Source organism: Somniosus microcephalus, chromosome 17 (assembly GCF_052327205.1).
Source record: "Somniosus microcephalus isolate GS21.2 chromosome 17, FLI_Smic_1.0, whole genome shotgun sequence".
Classification (NCBI taxonomy): domain Eukaryota; kingdom Metazoa; phylum Chordata; class Chondrichthyes; order Squaliformes; family Somniosidae; genus Somniosus; species Somniosus microcephalus.
The window spans coordinates 52,991,729-53,016,641 of record NC_141003.1 but is presented as its reverse complement, the minus strand read 5'-3'; the positions used below and the strand labels follow the sequence as shown (position 1 = coordinate 53,016,641).

Sequence of the window (24,913 nt, the reverse complement as noted above, 5' to 3'; positions counted from 1 at the left end):
TCTCCTCCTCCTAAGGGGCTAGCGGCTGGCGCAAACAACTGAATTTCTAGGCCTATATGTTTTAATGGGGCTAAAAATAAACTTAACTTATTGGACAGGGTTTTTAAAGTATAAATGAGTGATAAAGTTTTATTTTTCTATTTTTTAAAATTCTTATGCTGGTAAAAGCAGGCCTTACACCTGCTTTTACCAGGCGTTAAGAATTTCACGGACATTCAGCGGCAGAAGTTGGGCAAATGGCGCAACTCTCCACCCGCAGAGGTCCTTCTCCCAGAAATGCGGTGGATCTGTCGATAGAATTCTTGACTGATCGCAAGTTCCGGGTTTTCGCACATGTGCTTCATATGCCTAAACCCAGAACTTGCACGGCCCTTACGGGCGCATACACACCTCGTACACACCCATGGGGGTCGCAAATTACAGCCCATTATGATTGGGTCAAACCTCAAATTAATAACTGTATTGAATTATTTTATAGTGAGTAATATAATTGTTTTATCAGAAAATTAGATTAAATGGAACTACCAAAATTAGGAAATTGAAATCAAGTTCTATTCCAATTTATAACTTTAGAGATAGATATGTGTATTTAACCTCCGAACTGTAATCTGTGATCTAAGAAAGAAGCAATGCTCGTATGACAATGAACTTCATATCGTTTACTAGAAAACAGAAACAAATATATTTTAAAGAAATTACAAAACTTCCAAACTGTAATATATGTGGGTAGAACAAATGAAGGTCAGAGACACGATGAGTTGCGAGTCCAAGTGCTTGCTTTACTAGGCCAGAGCGAACTGAGCATGCTCATACCAAACCATGTGATAATAATTACACTGCTCTCCCCTTAAAAAATGTATGCATTCCCCTCTCAAATACAACAAAACTATGGTTCCACTTTCCCCGCATTACATGTGCCACATAACAAAAAGTCCTGACTTTTTTTTTTCTTTTAAATGAACTACAAATGCTACAAATGAACTACAAATCCAGTTTAATAACAGGTTTGCGGAGCCTTCCTGATCTCCTTACAGAAGGTTTTGATGTTGAACCAATTTTCGGGCTGTTTTGTTCTGGTTCCGAACTCAAAGATGATCCTGTTTCTATCTCAGATTTGTTTGAAGCTGGTACTTCAGTCACTGAGGTCTGAACTGAGTCAAACTCATGTATGTGTTCATGATCAAGTGGTTCATCTCTCGCAGAGATCATTTGATCTACATGAACACTTCGGATGTTGTCACCAATCTCAACCAAATATCTCCTGGTTCCACCAACCTCTACCACAGTTCCTATATCCCACTTGTGTGAACTCGGTTTGCCAGGGGGACTAAGGATACAAACACACTCATTTTTGTTTGAAACTGTGTTCTTTCTGATTGCTGTCATAATAACGTTTCTGACTCAACTGTTTCTGCTCAACTCTTGAGGCCAAATTTGGTCGAAGACGACTCAATCGTGTTCTCAATCTCCTCTTCATCAAGAGTTCTGCTGGGGTATATCCAGTTGTAGTGTGCAAAGTAGTTCTGTACTTCAGCAAGAAATTTGCCAAACGTTGCTGAGTCCCGAACAATCCTGCAACACTTGCTTTTTGAGAGCTTCTTTTACTATTCTGACTGACCTTTCGGCTGCTCCGTTTGAAGCTGGATGATATGGTGAAACTTGTGTTTGATACCATTCCGTTTCATGAATTCTTGGAATAGAACAGAACGGAACTGAGGGCCATTGTCAGAAACAAGCTCTTCAGGTAAGCCATGACATGCGAAGATAGACCTCAACTCATCTATCAACGTTCAGTTGTAGTATTTGAACCCATGTGTTTCACTTCAATCCACTTTGAGTGACTATCTATAAGTACCAGGAAATAATAATTTGCTTTCTTACAGAAGTCTACATGTACTCTCTGAAAAGGTCTACTTGGCCATGACCAGGGTTGTAGTGGAGTTTTGGGTGGTTTGTTTCTGCAATTTTGGCAAAAGCTGCATTTGCTGACAAGTGATTCAAGATCACTGTCCAATCCAGGCCAGTAAACAAAGCTTCTTGCAATTGATTTCATACTGACGATCCCTGGATGTTCAGTATGAAGTTCAGCCAGAATTCTATCTCTCAAAGAAGTCAGTACCACCACTTTGTTTCCTCACTTGATACAATCTTGCTCACAAGACAATTCAGTACAATTCCTCAGGGCAGTGTCCTGGGCCCAACCATCTTCAGCTGCTTCATCAATGACCTTCCCTCTAACGTAAGGTCAGAAATGGGGATGTTTGTTGATGACTGCACAGTGTTCAGTGCCATTCAGTGCTTTTGATAAGATTCCACATGGCAGACTGGTCACAAAGTTAAAAGCCCATGGGATCCCGGGCCAAGTGTCAAGTTGGATTCAAAACTGGCTTGGAGACAGGAAGCAGGGGGTAATGGTTGATGGGTGTTTTTGTGACTGGAAGGCTGTTTCCAGTGGGGTTCCGCAGGGCTCAGTACTAGGTCCCTTGCTTTTTGTGGTATATATCAATGATCTAGACTTGAATATAGGGGGTATGATTAAGAAGTTTGCAGATGATGCTGCAGTTGTACAGGGCCTTGGTGAGACCGCACCTTGAGTATTGTGTGCAGTTTTGGTCGCCTTATCTGAGGAAGGATGTTCTTGCCATGGAAGGAGTGTAGCGAAGATTCACCAGGCTGATACCTGGGATGGCAGGAATGACGTATGAGGAGAGATTGGGTTGATTGGGCTTATACTCACTGGAGTTTATAAGATTGAGAGGGGATCTCATCGAAACCTATAAAATTCTGTCAGGCCTGGACAGACTAGATGCAGGAAGGATGTTCCCGATGGCCGGGGAGTCCAGAACCAGGGGTCATAGTCTAAGGATAAGGGGTAAGCCATTTAGGACTGAGATGAGGAGGAATTTCTTCACCCAGAGAGTGGTGAACCTGTGGAATTCTCTGCCACAGAGGGCGGTGGAGGCCAGTTCATTAAATATATTCAAGAAGGAGTTCGATATATTTCTTAAGGCTAAAGGGATCAAGGGATATGGGGAGAAGGCAGGGACAGGGTACTGAATTTGGATGATCAGCCATGATCTCATTGAATGGTGGGATCTCATTGAATGGTGGAGCAGGCTCGAGGGGCCGAATGGCCTACTCCTGCTCCTATCTTCTATGTTTCTAATGGTTATAGAATGGTTTCAATTCTGTGTCCATACATTGATCAGTCCATCCATTCAAGGTGTTTTCATACACTCTTTTCAGTACCGAGACCTTTTGAGTCTCATCTGCAATTTCAGTTGCATTCACGGGAAAGTCTTCGTCAACTGCACCTAGCATGAAAATCTCACCTTCACTCCCAACACAAGTCCTCATATGGCAACCTGGACAAGGCAATCGTGTTTTGCTTTGAAGTGCGATAGTCAATCGTGTAGTCATATGGTGACAACAACACTGCCCAACGTTGCATTCTTGATGTGACCATTGCAGGGCTGGCAGATTTGGGCACCAATATTGCTAGGAGCAGTTTGTGAACGGTTATCAGGGTAAACTTTCTGCCGATCAGGAACTGTTGGAATTTCTTGATTCCAAACACTATGGCAAGTGCTTCCTTTTCAATTTGCGCATAGTTTCTTTCACTCTGTGAGGGTTCGCAATGCGAACGCGATTGGTTTCTCTTGGCCGTCATTCATTATGTGGCTTATGACAACGCCCACACTGTAGCTGGAAGCATCACACACTAACTGAAGCTCACGCTCTGTGTCGTAGTGCATAAGTAGAGCATCGTGCAATAGAGCTAACATGGTCGCTAACTCAGGTAAGAAACGTGCGTAGTACTGGACCATTCCAAGGAAAGATCTTAACTCAGACACATTCCATGGCTTTGGAGCACTGATGACAGCATCAACCTTTTCCTTCACCGGTTGCAAGCCATTTGCATCAACTTTCAGACCAAGGTACACAACCTCAGGCTGTATAAAAGCACATTTGCTCCTTTTCAATTTGACATTGTGGGCATTCAACCTTTGAAGCACAAAATCTAACACTTCTAGATTTTTTTCCGCGCTGCTTGTTGCGATCAGCACATCATCGTAATTGCATAAGCACTTGAAATTGCTTGCAAAATCTTATCTATCGTAACCTGGAAGATTTTGAGGGAGGACTTTACACCGTATGGCAGCTTGGTGTATGAGTGCAGTCCCTTGTGTGTGTTGATGGTGAGATACTGTTGACTCTCTGTCAACATTCAGCTGAGCATAAGCGGCAACAGGTCAAGCTTGGAGAAAACCTTTGACCCAGAGAGTGCTGCATACAAATCTTGCGATGTAGGTAACGGCTACTGCTCATCGTCAATCGCTTGGTTGATAGTAACTTTGTAGTCACCACACAAGCGTACAGTTTTGTCTGCTTTGGGCACTACCACAATCGGGGTAGCCCATTCACTTTTGTCAGTTTTTACTAGCACTCCGTTCTCTCAGTTTCTCTAGCTCTTCCTCCACCTGACTTGTCAACGCATAGGGGACCGGCCTTGCCTTACAATAGACAGGCTTCGGGTTGGACTTGATGCGGATATGTGCATCATACCCAGCGATGCCCTCATAACTGTCTGAGAACATGCTTTCGTACTTGTTCAGCATTGTGTCGAGTCGCTTCTTTGAAGCATCTACACTGAAGATGTTTTTCCAGTCTAGTTTCAACTTTCTCAATCAGTCTTTGCCCATGAAGGTTGGCCTGTTGTTGTAGCTCGCTACAATAATAGGCAGCTTTACTGACTGGCCATTGTGTTGAACTGTACATTCCATTTGTCCACATGGCTCTAGAATGTCACCAGAGTAGGTATTTAACTCTACGGTACTCTTTGTAAGTGGTATTTGAGTAAACTTACTCTCATATGTGTCCTTACTCATGATAGAGCAGTCCGGCACTGTGTCGATACACGTATCAATATATTGGTCACTGATCAAACGTTTTATACAGAAGTCTTTCCCACAACTGTTAGCATTGCCGCTAGTGGCATAGATACTGTAGATGGATAGCTCTTCAACATCAGGTGTGTTTACTTCAATATTGTGAATTCCTCCCTTTTGTTGTCACTGCTTTGCATTACCACTAGAATGGTTCTTACTTCCTGCTTTCGATCTAGCTCTGCAAGCTGTTGAAATATGGCCTTGCTTCTGGCAGTGAAAACACTTCGCATTTCTGTATTGGCAGGACTGTGGTGAGTGATTTCCATTGTAGCGATAAGAATGCACTGCACCGCTTTCACCGACATGCTTTTGACCCGGTCTCACAGCCTTAGGTTCGGCAGTGGCTCTGTGACTGTGGACCTCAGCTGCACGAGTCACTTGAGTTGGACGGAGCTCTCTAGCATTCTTAGACGCCATCTTCATAGATAGGGCAATTTTGCATACTATGTCAAACGTTAGATTCGGAGTGTTCAGTAACTTGGACTGTGTGCGCTCATCCACCAGTCCACACACAAACTTATCTCGCAACGCATGATCCAAAAATGTGCCGAAGTTACAATGCAAAGACAGGTTCTTAAGAGCTACAATGTACTCACTGATGATTTCAATTTGTTTTTGGTTTCTGGTACCAAACTTTTAGCTCTCTGCTACTTCTAATGGCTTTGCATCAAAATGGTCGAGTTTCTTGACAATGTCTTCAAATGACACGTCCTTCGCTTTCCCTGGCGCGAGTAGGTTTGTCAACGTTCCGTTAACATCTGGCCCGATCTCCGTTAGAAAAATTGCTTTCTTCCGTTCACGAATTACTTTATTTTGAGCTTGAACATTCTCATCTGCACTTTCGGTCTCAATAATGTTATTTACCTTAAAAAAAAATCTCCATCCGCTCAATATAAGAACTGAATGGTTCACGAACTCGGTCATACATGCCGAGGCTCCCAATGAATCCTGTAGGCACGGCCATGATTGTCCTGATCCCATCAGTGACTCAGCACACTACCTCTGTACCTGTGAGAATCTATGCGGTGATGCTGTGGCGTAGCACAGACGATTCTGCACGAGCATTACCAGTAAAACATTGCAACAATTCAGTTTAGGTGTCACAAATTCACCGTAAACTTGTCCACTCGAATGTTGAACACTGTGTCCATGCATGATCCCTAAAAATGGCTTTCGGATCCCATTCTCGTCACCAAAATGTAATATATGCAGGTAGAACAAATTAACAGCACGGTGGCATAGTGGTTAGCACTGTTGCCTCACAGCGCCAGAGACCTGGGTTCGAATCCAGCCTCGGGCGACTGTCTGTGTGGAGTTTGCACATTCTCCCTGTGTTTGTGTGGGTTTTCTCCGGGTGCTCCGGTTTCCTCCCACAGTCCAAAGATGTGCAGGTTAGGTTGATTGGCTATGATAAATTGACCCTTAGTGTTAGGGGGATTAAATACGTGGGGTTACAGGGATAGGGTGGGATATGTGTTGGTGTAGGGGTTACGGGGATCGGGTGGGATATGTGTCGGTGCAGGCTCGATGGGCCGAAATGGCCTCTATCTGCACTGTGGGGTTTCTGTGATTCTGTGATATGCTAGTCCATATGCCAAAGTGAACTGAGCATGCTCATACTAAACCATGTGATAATACATTACACAAACAAAATCATATTGTTTTTATAAATTGGTAATGCAGGAATTTTAAAAATTAGTATTAGAGGAACTTATGAAGAGAAACATGTGATGGTGCTGTAAATTGTGAAGCTCTGAAGTTTGACAGAACACCTTGCAGCCTCTCAACACTTCAAAATCGTGATCTTAGCTGACGGTCACAGGGAAGGCAAATCATAAGGAGGGTAATTCGCTGTAAAAAGATAAGGACGAATATGCATTAAAATCAGAGTATTTGGCATTAGGCAAAGTTACCTGCGGGCTGAGGCGAGCAGGTGTGGGCAGTGCCGCCGGGCCAGTGGCACTGGGAGGTCAGAGCATCCGGCGGCCTCGGGCCAACCGAACTTCACGGCGGAAGTGGCAGATGATTGACAGCAGGACGAGCCATACAGAGGGCGAGCTTGGCACGCGGGAGCCAATGGGGAGGCAGCGCGGGCTGCTGCCAGGTTAGGTTGAGGGGGAGGGGCGATCGCGGGGTGCCGGCGTACGGTTCAGGTGAGCGGCCGGCCGGGGAGATGGTTCCCGAAGGCTTGGGTTGGCCGTGGGTTCGTTGGACTGCCAGCTTTTACAGCTTCCGTAAATGCTCAGATAAAAGCTGCACTTTCCACTCCAGGCACGATGGGCCGAATCGTTCTATCAGTGAGCTTCTTATCGCGGTTCACCGGCTGTTTTTGTAATAGGCGGAGCGAAGCTTCTGACTGGGGCTGGGTGTATCCTTGTCCGTGTGACCTGCTTTTACAAGTTGTACGCGGTGCGGGCACTAGCTGCAGGGATGGCACTCTTGTGTCAGCTGTGGTTCAGTTGGTAGCAGCCTCGCCTCCTGAGTCAGGACCCACTCCAGAGACTGGAGCACAAAAATCTAGGTTGACCCTCCAGTGCTGAGGGAGTGCTGCACTGGCGGAGGTGCCACCTTTCGGATCAGACGTTAAACCGAGGCCCCACACTCGGGTGGAAGTAAGCGATTCCGTTTAGTTACGTGGCAACTGGGGTTGTTCTCTTTAGAGCAGAGAAGGTTGAGAGGAGATTTGATAGAGGTGCTCAAGAGGGGTCTGGACAGAGTAGATAGAGAGAAACTGTTCCCATTGGCGGAAGGGTTGAGAACCAGAGGAGACAGATTTAAGGTGATTGGCAGAAGAACCAAAGGTGACATGATTGAAAACGTTTTTACTCAGCGAGTGGTTAGGATCTGGAATGCACTGCCTGAAAGGGTGGTGGAGGCAGACTCAATCATGGCTTTCAAAAGGGAATTGGATAAGTACCTGAAGGAAAAACTTTTTGCAGAGCTACAGGAAAAGGGTGGAGGAGTGGGACTAGCTGAAGTGCTTTTGCGGGCTGTTACGGGCTCGACTGGCTAAATGGCCGCCTCCTGTGCTGTAACTATTCTATGATTCTTTGATCCCATGGCACTATTTCGAGTTATCCCTGGTGTCCTTGCCAATATTAATCCTTCAATCAACATCACTGACAGATTTTTTCCAGTTCTGACGAAATGTCATCGACCGTTAACTCTGTTTCTCTCTCCACGGATGCTGCCTGGCCTGCTGAGTTTTTCCAGCGTTTTCTGTTATTTTGGATTTCCAGCATCTGCAGTATTTTGCTTTTGTGTTCACTAACAGATTATCTGGTCATTATCGCATTGCTGTTTGTGGGAGCTTGCTGTGTACAAATTGGCTGCCGTGTTCCCTACATTACAACAGCGACTACACTTCAAAAGTACTTAATTGGCTGTAAAGTGCTTTGGGATGTCCTGAGGTCATGAAAGGCGCTATATAAATGCAAGTCTCATCCGAAAGACGGCACCTTCAACAGTGCAGCACTCCCTCTGCTGCACTGGAGTGTCAACCTAGATTTTTGTGCTCAAGTCTCTGGAGCGGGACTTGAACCCACAACCTTCTGACTTGAGGCGAGGGTGCTACCCACTGAGCCATAGCTGACTAGTAATGGGTGTTGTGGTGGACAGTGTAGATGGAACACTTCTGAAAGTGAATTGTGATTTGAATGGAAGTCATACTGAATTTTTAATTAGTTGTTAAGAAAATGGTAGAGTGTATATAACTGAAGTAACTGGCATCTGTAAGTATAGTTGTAGTGCTGAATACTGACTGGAATCCAATATTTTACTTGTAATGTTCACCTCCTCTAATTCAGTCTTGATATTTGTACTGTTGCTGCCATGAAGGCAGTTACACTCCTGGGGCTATAGCTCTCTGTTACTCTGTCCAAGGGATCGCTCTTTATATATGAGCATAAACAAGGAGAGGCATGTACAAGGGTAAGGGCCATTACCTGGTTTATATGCAGCAGACACGCAAGAATTATGATTAATGATCAGGATCCCTTGTTGATTTCATTTGGGTTCCACCCTCCTCATCCTCCCCCTTTCCCCGGCCTAGAGATGCAGAAGTCAACTGTAGCACCTCACTTAATTCTAATGATATGAGTGTATAGCTGTAGAGCGTTATCAACAGCAAGATTCACTGCTAACACAATAAATGACCTGAGCTAGAATGTTTTTACAAAAATAAATATGGATGAGTATGATCATTTGGCCCATCTTGTTAAATCTCCAGAAAAACTCTACCCTCCCCCATTGTAGCATCTACATTTTTCTCAAACAATTGTAGGTTTCTTATCTCCACTACTCTATTCAAATGTCTGTTCCATATATTAATTGCTCATTCTATGACAAAGGACTTCTTGACATCAGTCCTACATTGTCTTTTAGTAGTTTAAACCTATGTTTCTCTGTCCAACTCTTGCAATTTAGTAAAATTCTAATTTACTTTTCCCAGGCTGTTTACTATCCTATCTCTCAAAGATCACTTCTCAGCTCCTCCTTTCAAAGCTGAAAAATCTTAAGTTTCTCAAGTCTTTCATCACAATTCTGATTCTACGGATAAAATTCCTGAATCTTCTCTGAACTGTGTCCAGTGCTTGAATTTGTGTCTTGTATTTTGGTGACCAGAACTGGACAAAGTACTCGTTGTGTAATTTGACTTGTGCTCTATACAGTTTGAACATGACTTCCTCTGACTTGTATCCTATTATAGTTCAGTGTTTTAGTTGGTTTGTTAATTGCTGCTCTGGAGTGGTTGAAGGACAACTTAGTTTGAGGCAAGCCAAGTTTGGTCAGTGTTTACAAGTTCAGAAAATAACTAAGGGTGAAGTGAGATGAACTAATCAATGTCCTCTACTTTCAGATTGTATTTCTACACAAACTCATTCTATCATGATTCATTCTATTGCAGTGGCTGTGCTTTTGGTATTTGGGAGTACAGGTTGACTATCCCTTATCCGAAAACCTTGGGACCAGCTGTGTTTCGGTTTTTGGAAATTTTCGGATTTCAGAAGGTATTATTTCAGACTGGGAAACTCTGAACATTAAATTAATTTGGTAATTAGTATTTGTATTTAATATAAATTTTTAAAGTTCAGGCTACCTCTTGCGACTGTTGCGTGTCTCATTCCCCTTCCTGCTTCTCTGTGCTGCCGCTCCCAGTCTGTTTACAGCTCCCCCTGCTCCGTATCTGAATTCCTTGACTTAGCGGGGGTCTGGGGCTCGACTGCCGCCGCCAGTTGTGGGAAAGCCGGACATCGGCTGACTCCTACACTAAGCTGGCCCGCAAATCAGGTCAGAAAAGCATCGGCCGCGTTGGGTCATGTTTGGCGCCACTCGGGTTATGTCGTGCGCACGACTTACGCTCCACAAAAAAACTTTAGGTTTTCAGAGGTTTTCGGTTTTCAGAAGTGCGGATAAAGGATAGCCTACCTGTAATAAGGTATTTTAAAGTTTGTGCTGTCAATCATGGATGTCTTCTGATAGTCGTAGTTCTTGCACCATATAATGGGACAATGAAGTGCGTAGCGCTTACAAAGAAAGCTAAGATGTATCATCACCTGTGATCGTAGGAATAGTTAGAATGGAGAAATACACTATTAAAGAACTTAGTGAACAACCCTGTCTGAATTATTATATCTTTAAATACTGTTTAAATTATAATAAATTGGATACTCGGGAGTATTCTTGGCGGTTCATTTTTAAGTGTAGAATTTTCTGCTGGATTCTCAGGAACCGATTTTGGTATTGGTCCTGTGCCACCCAGCTGATGTAAGAAGTCAAAGCAAGTGCCACCCATCTTCAATTTTTATATATTTTCTGCCCAAATTGGATGGAAATAATTAAATCAAAAACAAAATATTCTTTATCAATAGCTGAAAGAACCTTGCCTAAATACAGTGATGTTTTAAAGTTAAGTCATATTTAAGAATTTTTCTTTCCCCTTTTCCCCCAGGCTCAAAGGAAAATCTGCTGCACTGTTGTCCATGCTGGATCTGAGGGCCAGAATTGTTCAGCATTGCCGTATCTGAAGTGTTTGAGATTTCTGAAACACCGATGGCAAACATTACACAGTTATTTGGAGACCTGTGTGAAGCCCACATGACGGGCTTATCATGGAAGTGTTATTTGGGAAAAAGGCGGCTCAACCGAGAACAATTCAAGGAAAAATTAAAAAGGGTAGCTTACAATACACTCTTTGTAAATCTTTTCCGAGATGAAGCAGCTCCAAAGTCTCAGTCTGATATCAGTAAGCTACCTGTGAAAAACAAAATCTTGATGCTGTCCTTCAACTTGAGGGTGGCTGGCATGGGCATAGAAGCTGATCGCTTGGAGGAACATACAGAGCAAATAGAAAAATCAAAGTGCATGCCGCAGACTGATCTCAACTCTGTTCTGAAACTTCTGATTGAGCTGGCAGGGACTGGACCGTATCCACTTCAGCCACTGAAAAAGGATTATTTCTTGAACAATAAAAATGTTGGAAGAAATGTTAAACTTCAGGGCTATGACCACTATGATGTAAGCCTGTTTGAATCCGGTCTGTTGTCCTTCATTTCCAGTGAGGACTTGCAATTTCATGATAGTGTACAACATACGCTTCAGTTAATGGATGCAAAACCTGGCACTGGATTACCTGGCATTGGATTATTCTCCCATAACTACTTAGCTGGTGACAAGTATGAGAAAGATACGCGAGTATCGCTCTTTGGTGCACTGGTACATAGTCGTACCTGCGAAATGGAAATTAAGTTGGATTTGCCAGCCGTGCCAGATAACGTGGATATGGCTGGACTTATAATTAAGGTAAGTGAAGCAGGGCATACAACAGTCTGGGTGAAATTTCCTGTGGGGGTGTAATTGAGAAGTTGCATCTGTAATTATGCCTATTCGTGAACCCATTTTGCAGATATTAATTTACTCATAAATTTCTTGCAAATCTCATTAACATACATTGTGCCAACAAGCGGAAATCAGGATAAACAATGTGTGCTTGATGAAGGCGTGAAACTCGCACCATATATTCCTTTTAAGTAGAAAAATTAAAGTTTCTAACCATCATTCACGCACATTGGCCCAGCAGGTTTCAGAATATGCAATCATGGAAGCTGTCCAATTTTTAATGTGACGCATACTGAAGCCATAAAAATGCATTCAAAAAACCAGGTTGAGCAACAGATTGTCTTGCCTGTTAAGAGAAGTCTTTTTGTTTTTAGTCACTTGCTGACAGCATGTTGGGAACCCACCATATCTGGTCTGGAAGCAGGAAAAGAGCTACTCAGTTGGCATAAGCGGATTTATTAACAAATGGTTCTTGTAGCAGTGGCGATTCCTCTTTCTATGCCCTGGATGATGAACTGGAGATGTCGGCAAGATATTGAGGCTGATTTTGCGGTCGGCGACGCACCTACAGAGTATGCTGCCGGCATTCAAATACAATACCAACTTACTTCCTTCACGAACTTGCTCTCATGCTGCGTACTCGAGGGCAGCGTAATGGCCCATGGATCCCAGGGGCGCAGCGTGTGCAGAAGCGTACCTGGGATCACGTGGGCCTGGTGCTCCAATCAGTGGAAGTGCCGAGTTTCCTCTTGGCAGATATGTGGGAACCAGCATCAGGCTTTTACAGTTAATTGTTCAATGGGATATGATAACTGGTACACAGGGGAATAAAGATACAGAATAAGGCAACAGGGAAGAAAGGGAGGTGCTTTTACATATAATTTGGGGGGGGGGGGGGGATGCAACTTGATATTAGATTTTTTTCTTTTCATTAAACTGTATTACAGTAAATTGTACCGTATTCAAGATATCAAATTATATTACTGCCCCTGTCTAATGAAAAAAAACTTGATAATTTTTAAAAAATACATTCCTTACAGCATTTCAGCTATTGCTGAACTACCCTGGCTGGATGCAAACTCTTTCACCATTAACACCGCTTCATTAATTATCACACACAACCTGCAAAAGAATGGAAAGGTGGTTCCTTTCGCAGTGAAACAGGCGCCTGCGCCCACTTTCGCTAACCGTAACATTTTTGTGCATAGTTGGTGGGCAATTCGCCCAACTCTGTGCCAGCAATGAGTATTTCCCCGTCCGTGCGGATCATCTGACAAATCGCAACTTGACGGATCGCAAGGTCAGGATTTACCGCATGTGCATGTGCAAATCCCGAACTTGTGGTCAATTTCGAAGGCAGTACGACGGCATGTTCTCGGAGTACGCCGTCACACCACCGCAAAATCTGCCCCAATGTTTTAATGTTGGTTTGGTACTACAACAACAACTACTACTACTTACATTTATATAGCGCCTTTAACATAATAAAACACATAATATGGAGTAGCCAGCAGTTTACTGTCAGCAATAAATAGCTAAACGTTTCTCACTCCTCCAGATAGGCATCTTAAGAAGAATGCTAATTTGCATTACAATACAGAAAACTGAATATAAACCCAATTCTTACTGCTTTATGGACTTATGGTACTAGAATGCATCCAACTTAGGATGTTTATAAGATGGAACAAATTCTCACCTGACATAACCCTTTGTTAATGTATGTTAAGGAGCACCAAGTTGCTTGTTAAAACTTGATGAAAATACAATAGATTTCCATTGATTACATTTTAATGCAAGTCTCAGATAGTTTTTGTGAATGATACAGAATACTCTATGTAGATTCTCACAGCTCCGCATTGAAATTTGACAGTGTAATCATCACCTGTGGAAGTGCCAACTACTCTCTGAGGAAAGAAATTTCTCCTTATTTCCCTATCGTGTATTTCTGGTCCCAAGTTTTGGATTCTCCCACAAGTGAAAACATTCTCTCCACATCTACTCTGTCCAACCCATTCATAATTTTAAATACCTCTATCAGGTATCCTCCAAGTCTTTTTTCTAAAGAAAAAAGCCTCCACGCTATAGATTTGAGCACAAAAATTCAGGCTGACAACCCAGTGCAGTACTGAGTGAGTGCTGCACTGTCTGAGGTATTGTCTTTCGGATGAGACGTTAAACTGAAGCGCGGCCTACTCTCAGGTGGACGATTCCATTGCACTGTTTCGAAGAGGAGCAGGGGAGTTATCCCGTGTCCTGGCCAATATTTATCCTTTGATCAATATCACAAAAACATTGCTGTTTGTAGGAGCTTGCTGTGCGCAAATTGGTTGTCGTGTTTCCTACATTACAACAGAGACTACGCTTCAAAAGTACTTCATTGGCTGTAAAGCGGTTTGGAATGTTCTGAAGTCATGAAAGGTGCTATATAAATGCAAGTCTTTCTTTTTAAAGTTCATTTGGCAATTAATTGCCATTTACTGTGCTTTTTATTGTTCTAGTACCTTTTATTCAGCTAAGTGGACAGAAGTAATGGTTTATCACAATATATAATTGAAATCTTAGAAGGAGGCGAGTTCCATAGCACTAGTAATGAATTTTATGAGTTTGTGGTCTTTGACGCCATGTTGTTACTGGGAAGGAGCTGAATTTTGTCTTGATTCTTAAAGTATCACTATAACAATACTTTTGCTAACTGTATAGAATGATATTTATTTTGCAAGATGGAGCTTAATACTGTATATATACACAGGTTCCTCAAAGCATTGACCAGTCAGAAGATGAAGGATTTCAGTCAGCATCCAACCTTACCCCAGATTCCCAGTCAGAGCCCAGTTCATCTCCTGACATTGATCTATGGAATGCAGTGCTTACTTATGAACCAAGCAAGTATAGATGTTGGGAACTAATTGGCTGGTAAGTGAAAGATGGATTTTATTGGTGGCTGATTCTACATTTTTGAATACTGTATTTTGATCAAGCAGTATTAATAGTAACTGCATAAACATTTACAACATCGAAGAGAGGCTTCTCACAATTTCCTGCTGACTACGCAGAAGCACTGCTTTTGTGGTTCTATTGAGTTGAATAATCTATAACTGCAACCGAGTCTGTGTGCTTGATTGAATCACAAAACCAACTAGTTCAGCATTTATTTCCTTTTGCATGGGGAAATAAAAAACTGGGTGCTTCCCTATAGACTTAAATTTATTTCCTGCGTTAACTATAGGCGCAAAATGATGCTTAATTATGTCAAATGTCAGTGTTACAGTTTGGGCTTTCTCAATATTTGTATTCACAAAAATGCAGATTCCATAAGCAGACCAAGTCTCGTATGAACTGAGGCCTGCACACTTGCGTATTCCATGAGTGGGATAGCATGTACTAGGACTGACAGTTAGCATGTACTAGGACTGACAGTTAACCTTCAATCATGATATAATGCAATGGAGACCATGTGGGATGTCCACCACATTCTCCTGACTACTCCACAAGGTCAGATTGTTAATGTTCAGGCTAAAGCTAATAGAATCATTTAGAAATAAGATAATTATGCAGAAACAGAGAAGAACAGTGAGGTGCTTATTTCATACTAATTGATTATTATGCTATAGATAAACTGCTTTTTCAATGGCTTTTAACTGAAATTATGCGGGTATTGACTTTGCATAGAACCCGTGTTCGTGCTTGAGGCAGTGTCAAGCTAGGAACTGGAGACTCGAACTGTTTCTTAGTCATGCATCTGTCTTTACTGTAATGTTAAAGCAGGCCCATTTGATAGAAACATAGAAGATAGGAGCAGGAGTAGGCCATTCGGCCCTTCGAGCCTGCTCCGCTATTCAATGAGATCATGGCTGATCATCAGTACCCGGTCCCTGCCTTCTCCCCATACCCCTTGATCCCTTTAGCCTTAAGAAATATATCCAACTCCTTTTTGAATATATTTAATGAACTGGCCTCCACCGCCCTCTGTGGCAGAGAATTCCACAGGTTCACCACTCTCTGGGTGAAGAAATTCCTCCTCATTTCAGCCCTAAATGGCTTACCCTTTATCCTTAGACTATGACCCCTGGTTCTGGACTCCCCGGCCATCATAAACATCCTTCCTGCATCTACTCTGTCCAGGCCTGACAGAATTTTATAGGTTTCGATGAGATCCCCTCTCAATCTTCTAAACTCCAGTGAGTATAAGCCCAATCGACACAATCTCTCCTCATACGTCATTCCTGCCATCCCAGGTATCAGCCTGGTGAATCTTCGCTGTACTCCTTCCATGGCAAGAACGTCCTTCCTCAGGTAAGGCGACCAAAACTGCACACAATACTCCAGATGTGGTTTCACCAAGGCCCTGTACAGCTGTAGCAAGACATCCTTGTTCCTGTACTCGAACCCTCTTGCTACGAAGGCCAACATACCATTTGCCTTCTTAACCGCCTGCTGCACCTGCATGCTTACCTTCAGCGACTGGTGCACAAGAACACCCAGGTCTCTTTGAACTTCCCCTTCTCCCAATCTATTGCCATTCAAGTAATAATCTGCCTTCCTGTTTTTGCCACCAAAGTGGATAACCTCACATTTATCCACATTATAGTGCATTTGCCATGTTTCTGCCCAATCACCCAATCTGTCCAAATCGTACTGGAGTTTCTCGACATCCTCCTCACAGCTTACCCTCCCACCCAGCTTTGTGTCGTCTGCAAATTTGGAGATATTACATCCAATTCCCTCGTCCAGATCATTAATATATATTGTGAACAGCTGGGGTCCTAGGACCGATCCTTGCGGTACCCCACTAGTCACTGCCTGCCACTCGGAAAACGACCTGTTTATTCCAACTCTCTGCCTTCTGTCCGCCAACCAGTTCTCTATCCAAGTCAATACCTTGCCCCCAATCCCATGTGCCTTAATTTTGCACGCTAATCTCTTATGTGGGACCTTATCGAAAGCCTTCTGAAAGTCCAAATACACCACATCCACTGGTTCTCCCTTATCTATTTTACCAGTTACATCCTCAAAAAATTCCAGTAGATTAGTCAAGCATGATTTACCTTTTGTAAATCCATGTTGACTTTGTCCGATCCTGTCACTGCTTTCCAAGTGCTCTGCTATTACATCTTTTATAATAGATTCTAGCATTTTCCCCACTACCGATGTCAGGTTTACCGGTCTATAATTCCCCGCTTTTTCTCTACCACCTTTTTTGAATAGTGGGGTAACATTAGCTACCCTCCAATCCATGGGTACTGTTCCAGAGTCTATCGCGTTCTGGAAGATGACCAGCAATGCATCTACTATTTCTAGGGCCACTTCCTTAAGTACCCTGGGATGTAGATTATCAGGCCCTGGGGATTTATCGGCCTTCAGTCCCATCAATTTTCCTAACACCATTTCCCTACAAATACTGATTTCTTTCAGTTCCACCCTTTCATCAGACCCTATGTTCCCCGGCATCTCTGGGAGGTTATTTGTGTCCTCCTTTGTGAAGACAGAACCAAAGTATGAATTTAGTTGGTCTGCCATTTCATTGTTTCCCATTATAAATTCCCCTGATTCTGACTGCAAGGGACCTACGCTTGACTTCACCAATCTTTTTCTCTTCACATATCTATAAAAGCTTTTACAGTCAGTTTTTATGTTCCGTGCTAGCTTACTCTCATATTCTATTTTCCCTTTCTTAATTAATCCCTTTGTCCTCCTTTGTTGAATCCTAAACTGCTCCCAATCCTCAGGATTATTGCTTTTTCTGGCCAATTTATATGTCGTCTCCTTGGATCTTATGCTATCCCTAATTTCCCTTGTTAGCCACGGTTGAGTCACCTTTTTTGTTTTATTTTTATGCCAAACTGGGATGAACAAATTCTGTAGCTCATCCATTTGGTCTTTGAATGTTTGCCATTGCCTATCCACCGTCAACCCTTTGAGTGCCATTCCCCAATCAATCCTACCCAACTCGCTCCTCAGACCATCGTAGTTTCCTTTATTTAAATTGAGGACCCTAGTCTCTGAGTCAACTACTTCATTCTCCATCTTAATGAAGAATTCAATCATATTATGATCGCTCAGACCCAAGGGGCCTCGTACAACAAGATTGCTAATTAATCCTTTCTCGTTACATAATACCCAGTCTAAGATGGCCTGATCTCTGGTTGGTTCCTCGACATATTGGTCCAGGAAACCATCCCGTAAACACTCCAGGAATTCCTCCTCCCCAGTATTGTTACTAATTTGGTTGGCCCAATCTATATGTAGATTAAAGTCACCCATGATGACTGCTGTGCCCTTATTGCACGCTTCTTTAATTTCCCTTTTCATGCCATCCCCAACCTCCGCCTTACTGTTGGGAGGTCTATATACCACTCCCACTAATGTTTTTTTCCCCTTAGTCTTTCTCAATTCTACCCATACAGATTCCACATCATCAGAGCTAATATCCTTCATTACAATTGTATTAATCGCTTCTTTAACCAGTAATGCTACCCCACCTCCCTTTCCTTTTTGCCTATCTTTCCTGAATATCGAATACCCCTGGATGTTGAGTTCCCAGTCTTGGCCATCCTTGAGCCACGTTTCCGTAATCCCAACCAAATCATATTCGTTTACCTCTATTTGCGCAGCCAATTCGTCCACCTTATTACAAATGCTCCTCGCATTAAGATCAAATTCTTCTCAATGGCTAGGCAATTAAGGCATTAAACACATGTGACATGATCACATAAAGTGTAAACCATTAACTTAGGCCATCTGATTGGTATGATTTGCAACCTACAAGTTTATATACATATGAAATAATCTACAGATCAAGTAACTGGGCTACAGTCTCCATTTTGAAGTCTGAGGGAAAACCAGCTTCCATCTGAACTCCATTTCTTAAATGTATTTACACGGTTTCTACAAGCATTTAAAAAAAAATGTGTATAATGGAGAGCTCTCGTCCTATATTACTGACTAATTTCTAGACTCCAATGTTTAGGCAGATAAAAAAAATAACTTTAAATTCTGTTAATTTTTATTGTTTTATTTGCGTTCTTTCCTCAGCTCCACATGCCATGCATTAGTCTTCAGTGGAGAGGAGGGTAGACAATCTGTTACCAGGCCCCAGCCAAAGCTATTCTGTAACAGATTATAAAGGTGTAAAAGAATTCCTTTTTTTTTCTCCTCTTACTGTAGGGTAGTGCTTATTTTATCCTGGGCCTTCTGTGACTGAGATTAAGAACTGTATTTATTGGGAATAATGGTCAAACCTTTGTCTTAGCGCTGTATGGTGCGGCACATTGATGTGCACCACCATAAGGATCCAATTTGATTCTTTCTACCATTGTTAATTTTTCTTCATTATGTTCTTTTATCAATCTGGTACATAAAATTTCATACTCTCTTCCTATAACTTTTGCAACCATGTGTGAGTCTCTTAGTTAAGTCTGAGACAGTGGGAGTCTCTTAATTAAACCTGGGTCTAGTAAGATCGCAAGCTATTTACCTCTAGTGGTCATAGGCAGTTTATCTTCTAGATACTAATTAATGGATTCATTATGCTGTCTGGAGTTCCTATTTCATTAGTATGGGGTTAAACTGTTTTTAATATCCACAAGGCAAAAATGCTGAGCTTTACTGATTTGTGTCTGTTTATAAAGCATTGCAAAGTATTTGCAGCACAGAAACAGGCCCTTTGGCCCAACCGGTCCATGCTGGTGTTTATCCCCCACACGAGCCTCCTCCCGCCCTTCTTCATTTAACCCCATCAATATATCCGTCTATTCCTTTCTCCCTCGTGCTTATCTAGCTTCCCCTTAAATGTATCCATGCTATTCGCCTCAACTTCTGCCTGTGGTATTGAGTTCCACATTCTCGCCACTCTCTGGGTAAAGATGTTTCTCCTAAATTCCCTATTGGATTGATCAGTGACTATCTTTTTTATATTTCTGGTCTTGCCTGGAAGTGGAAGCATCTTGTCTATATCTTCTCTATGTCTACACTATCAAACCCTTTTATTATCGGGTCACCCATCAGTCTTTTTTCTAGAGAAAAGAGCCCCAGCCTGTTCAATCGTTCCTGATGGGTATAACCTCTTAATTCTGGTATCATTCTAGTAATTTAGTTTTGCACCTTCTCCACTGCCTCTCTATCCTTTTTTTTATAATATGACAACCAGAACTGTACACAGCACTCCCAAGTGTGGTCTAACCAAGGTTCTATATAAGTTTAACATAACTTCTCTGCTTTTCAATTCTATCCCTCTAGAAATGAATCCTTGTTTCAATTGGAGTTGACCGTTTTTTCTTGATGAATTTAAATCTGCTCCAAAACATCCCAGGTGTTTAATTCATGTCATATTTGGCTCTTTCTCTGTTGCTTTATTCATAACCATGCACTGATACGGCAGCAGGAGTGGCTTTTGATTTCAATTTGTATGTATATTTTTACTTTAACCCTATTTTGGATTTTTTTAAACAATGAGCTCACCCCATCCTATCTCTGAAATCTCCTCCAGCTCTATATTCCTTCCCCCTTCAGAGCATTCCTGTTCCTCTGTCTTCTGGTGCATTCCCCCTTCAAGTTGCCCCGCTATCATTGGCTGCCTGGCAACTACTTTCTCAAACTCCCTTCCTAAACCTATTTGACCAAACTTTGTCAATGTATAGAATGTTTCGCTTGCCTGCTAATCTCTCTGTTGCTAGCATCTGATGCCTTTCTGCCTATTTGTGAAGCGCCATGGAACTTTTCCTTAAATTAAAGGTACTATATAATTGCAAATTGTTCTTCCTAAAGAAGTGTAGGGCTGATTACAAGCATGGAATATTGGTATAACAGTGCACCTTGGCACAATGTGGCGTGTGGCTTCACCCCTGCCATTCCTCAAAGTTTTCGGTGGTTGCTGTGGAGGCAGAAAGACATGTTGAAGGATTTGCTTATCAAGCAGGGGAGGAAAAAAAAATTGGGTTATTTAAAAGGGTAATTGGGTTGTTGTCACCTTATTTGTGAAATTGTTTCTTTTTTATTTGGGTCCAATGAAAAGAGAGGAGGCAGATAACTACAACCCCCCCCCCCCCCCCCCCCCCTCAAGCTGTACACCATTTTCTGGTTGAGAGCATAGAGGGGAAGAAAATGTAATTTAAAACATATTAACAATTAAGTAGAAATCTTTGTTTACTTTCAATAGATCAGAGGTAAATTGTCACTTTTGGCACTTTCACAAAAAATTCTGTGGACAATGTTGCATTTCTACTTCATAAAGTTTCCAATTATGTTAACTGCATTAGCTGAGTACTAGGATCCATTAGTGTATTGACTCAGCTCATCTCCTTAATAACTTGATGTAAGAACTAAGCATTCAGCTCCTGATGTATTGCATTATAGCCAAGAGCCCTTATTTGAAAAGGAGACAAGGGTCTAGGTTTGAGCTTGTAGGAGAAAAATGGCTACTTAATGCTCTATCAGGGTTTTTAAATAAGGTGTTTTTTCCCCTATTTATTAATGGTCAGTAATGTTTGGTGCACTTTCTGCTACGTCTGTGCTTTGTTCAAGGAAAGTCATCCTAATGTCTGATTTTAAACCTGGGTGAGCAACAATGTCAGTCACGGAACTACAGCATACTGCAGTGACTTCATTTCATTTAATGACTGCAGCAAATGTTTGTTCTTTCCACTTTTCTTTTGTACAGCTAATTCTTAGGGGGGTGGGGGGAAAGGTACAGCATTGCATAAAATGTTGTATGCCAATGTTGCATTGACAGGCAAATGTTATTAAGTATTTTACTGTTATTGTGGGGGGCAAGAAATACCATTCAAATGGTTCTCAGTTCTCACTGCCCGTCAAAGAAAGGCAGGTGAAGTAAATAGAAAGTGTAATACTGCAATCTGGCAGCTCTGGAAAAATAATGTAATTGCTAACAAAATAGTGGTTATAATTAATTAATAACTAACTAATAAATAGTGGTTATAACTAATTACAAATAAGTATTGTTATTTCCAGTGCGTGGTGTATGCCCATAAGGTTCAATATTCAAAGAGGCTAATAAGTGAAATAAAGCTGAATGTTTGGTTTTTCTGTTAATTTTTATGATCTAAAATGTGTATCAGACCTTTATTGAGTAACATTTAATAGTGTAAGTGACTAATTGTGCAGAGATTATTTTTCAATATATATAGCACTTTCCTCCCTCTGCAAATGTACACTAAATAGCAGAAAGTTTGCTCCATTCACACTTGACTGCAGACCTGAAAGTATTTTTTTTTTAAACCAGTTAACAGAAAGTTTTGATTAATTTTTGTAATAATTTAAGTATGATTGACTACCAGTAAAATCTGATTTTTTTTTTCTCTTGTAGTCCTCCAGGTAAAAAAGAGGAACCGTATCTCACTGAAGCAGGTCGAGAAGCTTTTGACAAGTTCTACCGATTACGTCAAGGTGAGCTACAGCTCATCAGTAGTACACTGTTGCAACCAACACCAGCTGTACTCCAAAAAGAATCTGAACTAGTCAAAGATGTCCTGAACGTCCTCATTGGTGTAGCATCATTGACCTTCTTGCTGAATCAGGTAGAGAATTTATATTGTAATACGTGTAGTTCCGGTTTTTAAAAAGATTGGTAACTACTTTCAAAACTTTCTATTAATCGAGAGAAACTGATAAATCTAGATAAATACAAAAAATTAAATAAATGGGATGAAGTTTTAGTTTTTGACTTTACATCGAATTTCACAGCACAGAAACAGGCCATTCGGTCCAACTAGTTTATGCTGGTGTTCATGCTCCACATGAGCCTTCCCCCCCGCCACCCACCCCTCTTCATCTCACCCTATCAGCATATCCTTCTATTCCTTTCTCCCTCATGTGTTTATTGAGCTTCCCCTTAAATACATCTGTGCCATTCGCCCCAACCGCTCCATGTGGTAGCGAGTTCCACATCATCACCACTCTCTGGGCAAAGAAGTTTCTCCTAAACTCCCCATTGGATCTACCAGTGACCTATGTTCCCTGTAATTAATTATGGCCCTGCGCGGCCCCTTTAATGGGCTGCATGAGCCATTCAAAATACCGTGCATGCGAGGTTTTTACATTGAAAAGCCGGCTGCGCGGGTTCCCTGGAGCAGTGCGGCACTGCCTCACACCCTTTCGGGAGACACTGCCAGTGACCATCCTACATTTATGGCCACTAGTTTTGGTCTGTCTTCCCCCCCCGCCAACAAGTGGAGACATCTTCTCCACGTCTACCCATTGTTGAACCATATGCAAATGAAAGGGTTATTGATCAAACTAGATCTCTGACCCAGTCCTGCAGAATTACCCTATTTTACAGGTTTCATTGGTTCAGGATTCTTTTGTAGGGAGTGAAAACTCTTGTTTGTAAAATAGTAGCTTTCCTACATTGCAACTCCTCAGAGCTCCAGACAGAATGGTTGATGCTGTCACTAAGTGCAAGGTTCACAATGTACCCATTATCCAACACATTGGGCAGGATTTTCATCGGACCATGGAGGCGGGTTTGGAGGTGTGTGGGGGGTTAAAATCCCGAAATCGGGGGGCACGAACCCATCTCGCCCCCCCAACCCGCCTCCATGCCAGTTTCAAAGGAGGCGAGTACCCGACCCAATTAACTGCCTGTTAACAGGTAGTTAACAGGCAGTTCTTAGCCTAATCCCTATTTTCATTGGTGAAATGTGGGATTCCCGACGGCTCCAAACCACGCCAAGTTAGTGATGCGGGCCGTCGGGATGAAGGGCTTGGAGAGGTCGAGATGTCCGGTGTTCAGGTGAGCGATGAGTGCAGAGGTAAGTGTGTTTGGTGTGTGTAAAGTGTTTAAATAAGTTTTACTTGCATGTACTTGCCTTTACAGCCTTCCTTCCTTCATGTCTCTGGAGTCCCTCATCTCACCGGCACAGAAAGCAGAATGGCCACGAGCTGTCAAAAGTTCCAGCATTCAGCTTTCTGTTCCGGGGAGATCTCTAAATCATCCTGAGAGGAAGGAATTAACCTGGTATACAAGTTGTCAGTGTTTGACAGCTTCAAACAGCTGTCAAACGCTGATATTTCATCTGTCAAAAGGTCTTGACAGATGAAATATCAATCTGTGACGTCACCTGTTGCTGGGTGGCCCTTAATGGGCCTGCTGGGCCCGCTGGGCGGGCTCAACAAGGTCAATCAAGTCAAAATCGTGTGGGCTGGCTAGAACTCGATGGAGGCGGGACTACAACCCCGAAAGTTGTAGTCCCGCCTCCTACCCGCTGCTTCAATGAAAATCCAGCCCATTATTTCTCACTGCATTAAAATAATTGAAATATGTAAAAAATATTAAAAATACAAAGGTAATTAAACAATTTTGAATTGCGTTTTAAAAAATTGTGATGGTCTTTAATTACAAAGAATTACTGCAGTAACTGCAGAATAATATACTTTAGAAATACCATAGTAGGCTGTAACTGCAGAGAACTAATTCATCTGTATGTTTAAACCAGTGTTTAAATGATTTGTGTGTTTTACTTTAGTGTCTTTCTCTTTTCAGTCTCTCCAGGCATTTATAGTCAAGCAAGGAGTGTATGTTTCAGGAACGTCCCCTGAGAGTATGTATAACCTCCTTTCTGAACTGGCTGAATATGGAACTTATTACAGCCGCCTCAGTCACTTCTCTCTTCAGCCGATTCTTGACTCTACGTACAAAAAAGGACTTGTTTTCCAGGTTTCAATCAATTTTGTATTTAGATTTTTTTTGTTATGCTCCACAGCAAAATAATCAATTCAGCGTCCTTGTTTAGATGTAACATTTAGATTATTGCCAGGAAAGTCGATCACTCCATGTAGTCCACTAAAGTATCATCTTGGGGTGCATTTTTTTGTCGCTTCTTTGTCACTGTTTTGACCAACACGATAACTCCAGGGTGAAGTCCACATCCTCATTAGTCTGATGGCATGATTTTTGGCAGTACCTTTAGTTACACAGCTAAAAAAAATTATTTATGCTTGTCATCTTGAATTCTATGGCTGCGATTTCCCCTACATCGGCGGGTCTGTGGCGGGCGACGTCTGTGGCAGGTCCCAGCCTCGTTGCTGGCTCCAGCCCACTGCCCAAGATGATTTTCCCTTGATTGGGCTTGTTAAACCTACGTTTGCTGGCCAATTGAAGGAAGCGGGTCTGA

General features: G+C 42.2%; 2 protein-coding genes across 6 annotated transcripts in view; one reads left to right on the top strand and one right to left on the bottom strand.

Annotated features, from left to right (window-relative positions):
• hdac10 (histone deacetylase 10) overlaps window positions 1-6,971 on the bottom strand; it is a 63,808-nt gene extending 56,837 nt beyond the window's left edge. For both annotated transcript variants that reach the window (XM_086010343.1, XM_086010344.1), the window contains exon 1: window positions 6,863-6,971. The gene's annotated coding sequence lies outside the window, so the exon portion shown is untranslated. The remainder of the gene's footprint in view (window positions 1-6,862) is intronic.
• Window positions 6,972-7,081: 110 nt separating this feature from the next.
• Window positions 7,082-24,913, top strand: part of tubgcp6 (tubulin gamma complex component 6) — a 62,863-nt gene continuing 45,031 nt past the window's right edge. For 2 of the 4 annotated variants that reach the window (XM_086010342.1, XM_086010338.1), the window contains exons 1-6: window positions 7,082-7,246; window positions 9,856-9,958; window positions 10,900-11,750; window positions 14,536-14,699; window positions 22,108-22,318; window positions 24,283-24,456. In XM_086010342.1, the coding sequence (XP_085866468.1) occupies window positions 11,001-11,750; window positions 14,536-14,699; window positions 22,108-22,318; window positions 24,283-24,456 (1,299 nt within the window). In that variant the 5' untranslated portion in view covers window positions 7,082-7,246; window positions 9,856-9,958; window positions 10,900-11,000. Of the gene's footprint in view, window positions 7,247-7,349; window positions 7,562-9,855; window positions 9,959-10,899; window positions 11,751-14,535; window positions 14,700-22,107; window positions 22,319-24,282; window positions 24,457-24,913 lie in introns of those variants that run through there. The other 2 variants (XM_086010340.1, XM_086010341.1) reach the window with 2 other exon arrangements.